We start from the raw sequence: 6,691 nt of genomic DNA, 5'->3' as shown, positions 1-6,691 counted from the left end.
AGCAATAAACACCTGCAAGGGGTGCTAACCTTTCGTAGCAAAAACTAAACAAAAATGTTGCAGCTGGCATTTCCACCCATAAATCTGTCATTTTTAAGCTTAATTCTAGTTATTATGTAGATTAATAAATTCCTTTATTTCTAAACTATATTTCATCCTCTGCATTCCTAGTCCTTCCCCGATATGGACTCTACTTACTTACACTGTATGTCCTCTTTTTTTTTTTTTTTTTTCATAAGCTACAGAAAAAAAAAAAAAAAATGCTAGGTCCATATCAAGATCAGAGTCTGCTTTAAAGATGAACTCCTGGCATGAAACCTTCATTTGGAAACCCTTCTCAATAGTTACAAAGGATATAAATCCCCTTTGTGTGTTTCAAATGCCTTTGCAAACCCAGATGTAAAAGCAGCAGTGACATCATCTCTGTGCTGTGCATAGCCTGTGCAGAGAGCAGAGCTGTGGGTGGGGCCACTCACCGCAGAAAACAATAGGAGGGGGCGGAGCCCAGACCAGTCACCCTGCACAAGCAGAGAGAGGAGCAGTGAGCGGTCTTTATTACAGGAAGTCCCACACCGGGTTACTGCACAGATCTGGAAGAAATACACAAATCGCACTGAGATTCCAGGAAAAATACACATAATGAATGTATTTAGACAGCATTCCCTTATCCTGGAGTTCAGCTTTAAAGTTCCAGCATTCCCGGCACCATTAAGATCCTGGCAGTTCCCTCGTAGAAATCCACCTATTTATATGATCAGGATTCATTTCTCACTGGAGTCTGTCCCTACAGTGTGTGATGCCGCTATTCGTCTCCACCAACATGAACAAAAATATGAAGAGGAACCTTCTGGTGAAGACGTCTGACGATTTCGCCCGGGAGGCTCTGAACACCGCGGGGCTGACCAGTCGTACCAGCGGCTGCCTATCCCACTCCATCCAGGTACACCGCACCGCCTTCTTTATCTTCCTCCATATTACTAAGAAATGGGAAATTAAACCTCATAGTAGGTTAGGTGCTTGTAACCAAATAAAAAAGCTAAAATATACAAAAATTCTGTGAAAAGTAATTACTCCATGTTAATTACTTGTGACTAGATTAAAAAAAAAATAAAAAAATCTTAGGGTATGCTGTCCCCCCCCCCCCCCCCCGTCCCCAGGTGATGCTTTCCTTACATTGGTGGTCATAGGGGGAGCCCCATTAACACCCCTTCATACATAGGTGGGATGCCCCCTTATTACCAAATAGTTTTCTCTAATCAGCATTAATTAACTCCTTTTTCCCCTTTTCCACTTAAATTTTCTTTATTTTTTTATCTTCTTTTTATAACCATTCATTTTTTTTAATTGTTTTTATCTTATTATACATATTTATTCTGTTTACTCATTTTTAGTGTCGCAATGAAAAAAAATTAACCATTGTACCAGAACCATGATTTTACTGTCATTTTAACCTCTTGCTGATCATACGTACAATATTTATATATATATATATATATATATATATATATATATAAAGAGAGAGAGAGAGAGAGACCATCAGTGCAGCCTCATCAGTGCAGTCTCATCAGTACCCATCAATGCAGCCTATAGGGCAGCCTATCAGTGCCTGCCAGGGCTCATCAGTGCCGCCTCATCAGTACCCATCATTGAAGCCTCATCAGTGCCGCCTCATCAGTGCCCATCAGTGCAGCATATAAGTGCCCATAAATGAAGTCTATCAGTGCCTATCAGTGCCCATCAATGCAGCCTCATCGGTGCCCATCAGTGTAGCCTCATCAGTGCCCATCACTGCAGCTTATCAGTGCCCATCAATGCAGCCCATCAGTGCAGCCTCATCAGTGCCCATCAATGCAGCCCATCAGTGCAGCCTCATCAGTGCCCATCATTGCAGCTTATCAGTGCCCGTCAATGCAGCCCATCAGTGCAGCCCTATCAGTGCAGCCTCATCACTGCAGCATATCAGTGCTCATCAGTGCCCCTCAGTGCAGCCTCATCAGTGCCCCTCAGTGCAGCCTCATCAGTGCCCATCATTCCAGCCTCATCAGTGCCCATGAATGCAGCCTCATTAGTGCCCATCAATGCAGCCCATCAGTGATCATCAATGCAGTCTATCTCTGCACGGGGAGGAGAGCCGGCTAAATCACAGAAAGGATCTCTTGCTGTGACACACCTTGTATCTGAAACGCCGGCCGCTGTCAAACAAAGTCCCACCTCCTCGACTGGCTGGATTCCCTGCTGACAGCTGAATGTAAAAAAAGAATTGCCTGTAATTGAATGCCCGGCGGTAGCAGGCATATTTACTACCATTAGTAAATATTGCATTGTTAAAGAGCAGGCAGGCATTACCAGCAATTCTTTTTTTACATTCAGCTGTCAGCAGTGAATCCCGCTGACAGCTGATGACTCATTGGTTGTTATGGACGCGGCTCCATAGGAGGTGTAGAGTGTGAGGGTTGAACTGGTTGCAATTATTGCTCATGCCGCACCCATACTGTAGTGTTGCATTATCCATTCATTCCCAATAGAGCGACTCTCCTATGTGCAGGTGACAGGTACTCTTCATCTCATCCCTGATCCACGCCCACTTTCTCTTTGCAGAGCTTCCTGTTGGATCTGTTTCTCACCGAGACCGTCATGGGTTCCACAACGATCACCTGGATCGCCCGTCACACCTTTCGCATTATTATGAATATACGGAAATCGGACTGATAACAATTTACATAGATACACATTTATTAAAGTGGAATATTACAAATACATTTTTTTTAAAGATTTTAAATGCTGTTCTGCAATAAAAAATGAAAACTGAACTCCAGGAAAACCGCAAAATACACAGAAGAAATACTTCTATGAGAGATGTTGTACCTGCCAAGAGATTTGTGTTTCTGTCCATCCAGTTCTGAGATTTACACAGCTCTGCCACACAGCACAAGTCCTTCCTGGGAGGGGTGTAGATCTGATTTTTGTCTGCTAAAGGACTCGTTTACCCTCGTTTACCGCCTGTGAAAAACAATCTGTAGTGGGTCACTTTTCCCAGAGCAGCAAGGAGGCAGCTTTTTTTTTTTTATAAACCAGCCGGATGTGATTTATCGGCGGGTATACTGTGCCAAAGCCATGAGCCTAGTTTTAACCACTTGCCGACCAGCCCCGTCATTATACTGCGGCAGGATGGCGTGGCTGTGTGAATCACCGTAGGTGTTTGTCGGGCGCTTTAAGAGCGATAGGGGGCCTGCGGCGCGACGCTGGAGCCGATGCACGTGGTCGGCGGCTGCCATGTCCGCCGGCCACCCGCGATCGCTCCTCAGAGAGCCAGAACGGGGATCTGTCAATGTAAACAAACAGATCCCCATTCTGACAGGGAAGTAGAAAGAGATCTGCTGTTCCTAGTGATCAGGAACAGCATTCTCTCTCCTTCTCCAGTCAGTCCCCTCCCCCCACAGTTGGAAACACCTCCCTAGGGAACACTTAACCCCTTGATCGCCCCCCGAGTGTTAACCCCTTCCCTGCCAGTGACATTTACAGAGTAATCAGTGTCTATTTTTAGCTTTGATCGCTGTATAAATTTCACTGCCCCCCCCCCCATGGCAGCCCCTACCACCAATAAAGGGACATTTTTCCTTCCAGTGATATCATCAATGCAAGGACAATTTTTCCTTTCAATGACTTCACCAATGCAGGGACATTTTCCTTTCAGTGACCAATGACATTTCTCCTTTCAGTGACACCACTAACGCAAGGATATTTTTCTTCCACTGATGCTACTGACCCAAGAACATTTTTCCTTCCAGTGACACCACCAATGCAGGGACATTTTTTACTTCCGGTGACACCACCAATGCAGGGACATTTTTTACTTCCGGTGACACCACCAATGCAGGGACATTTTTCCTTCCAGTGATACCACCAACGCAATGCATGTGGTTCCATTGCACTAGTGTAGGGTCCAAGGTGTCAAACACCTCTGAAAAGCACCTGTCGTGCATGTGATGGAACCCTTAGGCAGCTGTCAGCTGTATGGGTGTCCCCAGTGGAATATTTGCCCTCCTTTCCTGTTCATGTGACAACTATAAAATGTGGCATTTCCCATCATTCCCTGCCCCAGTGACAATGGTCACCATGGAAAACAAAGAGGGTAAATTGCCCAAGAGGATACACACCACAATAAAACTGGACAGAGCCTTTAACCCTTCCCCACTCTATCTGTAACTAAAACGAAAAAGGAGTTGGCTTAAAGGATAAGTCCATTTTTTAAACCATTGTTATCCCCATATGCAGAGTGAAAAATAAAGCATCATCGCATACAGCATCCCAAAACCCAAACAGCCCCCCAATCCACCTGAATCTTAGGGTGCTTCTGCCTGCAGCTCCTTTCATACCAACAGGCAGGGCCACCATGGGGGGGCAGCCCATACACTTGTATGAGGCCTGGGCACCAGCAGCATAAGGTAGGGCCACCAGGAGGGGCTGCCATGGGGGGGGGCAGCCCATACACTTGTATGAGGGGCCCGGGCACCAGCAGCAGGGAGAAGGAGAGGGAAGTTGGAGATGGAGATAGATGTGTAACAAGAATCCAGGGATGAGGATGATGATGATGGAGAGTGAAGTTGGGAATGAAGATGGAGTTACATTCTGGAGGGGGATGCAGATACTGTAGTTACATTGTGGAGAAGGATGAGGATGATGGAGTTACACTGTGGAGAGGGCTGGGGATAATTCTGGAGAGGAATGAGGATGATGACTTTCATTGTGAAGTGAGATGAGGATGATTCTGGAGAGGGATGAGGATGATGGAGTTACATTGTGGAGAGAAATGAGGAGGATTCTGGCGAGGGATGAAAAAGATGGAGATACGATATGTGTTTATGGGTGGCATAGGATTCTGTGCTGAGAATGCGCTCACTGCATACTCCCAGCACTGAGACTGAGCTGTCAAAGGCAGCTCTTGGCCTGTACTAATGAACCTCTCGATCATGTGACCACTGTAAAAGCCAATTAGAGTGGTCACATGATTAGGAAAACCTCCCCGGCAGAGGCTTAACTAGAACCTTCAGGGCCCTGGTGCAAAAAAACATGTAGGTCCCCTGACCAGAGCCCATCACACTGAGTCCAGAGCACTTTACTCCCATCATAAGACCCTTCATTAAGTTTAGCAGCAGGTCACATTCCCGCTGCCTTGGGTTCTCCCCACGGTGGTGGAACGCCAGAGCCAGTCCCACCTTTGCGACCCTGGTAGTTCCTCCACTGGTGTCAATGTTTTTTTTATTTTTCTTATTGAATTTTTTTTTTTTTTTAACTTTTTTATTTTTTGTTATTTTCATAAATATTTTTTAGAACCCCTGATGGGGAGTTCTGGTGAAATATCAGGGGTCTAAACAGACTCCTGATGTCTCACTTTTGAGACAGAGGAAGGGACCGAGTCTCAGGCTCTTTGCAGCACAGCATGAATGAACAGGAATAGCTCTGTACAGAGCTTCCTGATCATTCATAAACTGAAGCATAGTAAACAGTTTACTATGCCTCAGCTATGAATGTTTTGGTTTTTTTTTAAGTCAGTGATCGGTACTGATCACTGTCTCTATTCATTAAGACAAGGAAGGTGCTGGTAAGGTAAACACTTACCGGCCCCTTCTCCGCTCTCCATCCTGACAGATCCCTCACAGCAGCTGGCGGGAGGGGGACACCCGGCGGGGGGAGGGGTTGAGTGAAGGCCAGGGAAGCACACAGCAGCCCGCAGCAGCAGGACAGGGATAGGGAGAGGGCAGGAGCGGCATATAGAGGTACTGATGCCCTCCGTTTCCCTCCTGCGGCTGCTGAATGTCTGCAGGAGGGAGAGGAGAAGTGGCTGCAGGAAGGATATGTTCCTCTACATACTGCTGCCCTCCTATCCAGGTGTACAGGGGGGCCGGGTCGCAATGGCAACCCCTGCGACCCCTGTATGTACGCTCCTGTTTCCTAAGCGTAATAACCCAGCTAAAGGAATGTCGGGGGTGGGAGCAGGTTAAACATTTGCCATTATTCTTTCTTTTGTTTATTACGGTTCTTACATTTTATATCATTTCTCTGTACTGCCGATCTCCTGCAGCCTTTTTCAATATTTCCTGCCAAGCCTCCAGTGTTGACTGCAGATCATTGCTATGAATGTCCTGATAGTAACAATGGTGGACCATGCCTGGGCAACGTGTGTTAGCACAGCTGCTTTCTAGTCCCCACAAGGGGGTGACAATGCAGGTCCAGAATTGGGAGGCAGATGTCATCCCACAACAGGAAGTGCTTGAACATGGACCTTAATGGCAGGATCACCAGGGAATATCCAGTCTACTGTTTATTTTTTTTTTTTTTTTAATGAAACCAAGCCTTTAAAATTGAACTTACTAAATAAGTTGAGAGAGTAGTATTAATTTCATTTTTAGGAATATATATGTGGAACTATTTACTGAACTATAGGAAAAATAAGAGGTGCAGTCATACATGTTTAGTGAACTGGGTCCCAGGTATTAGATTTCCTATTCATTCATTATAAAATTATAAAGCCTGTTCATGGTTCATTGCAGCAAATTTATAATCTGATCATCAAATTACAAATGTTCTTCTACTTATAAGTATGGACATATCAACACCCCCAACCAGTTCCTTTTTTTTTTTTTTTTCTACACAAAAAGAAGAAACAAAGACTGACACCGATGAGGGTTAT

At 45.3% G+C, this 6,691-nt stretch overlaps 1 protein-coding gene across 1 annotated transcript in view; it reads left to right on the top strand.

Moving 5' to 3' along the window:
• LOC141133547 (very-long-chain 3-oxoacyl-CoA reductase-like) overlaps positions 1–2,810 on the top strand; it is a gene marked incomplete in the record, with an annotated part of 54,772 nt that extends 51,962 nt beyond the window's left edge. The window contains 2 exon segments of the mRNA XM_073622995.1: positions 807–940; positions 2,599–2,810. Coding sequence (XP_073479096.1) covers positions 807–940; positions 2,599–2,709 — 245 coding nt within the window.
• Positions 2,811–6,691: the final 3,881 nt, after the last annotated feature.

This window comes from Aquarana catesbeiana, linkage group LG03, assembly GCF_042186555.1.
Source record: "Aquarana catesbeiana isolate 2022-GZ linkage group LG03, ASM4218655v1, whole genome shotgun sequence".
Classification (NCBI taxonomy): Eukaryota; Metazoa; Chordata; class Amphibia; order Anura; family Ranidae; genus Aquarana; species Aquarana catesbeiana.
This window is presented reverse-complemented; position numbering and strand designations above follow the sequence as displayed.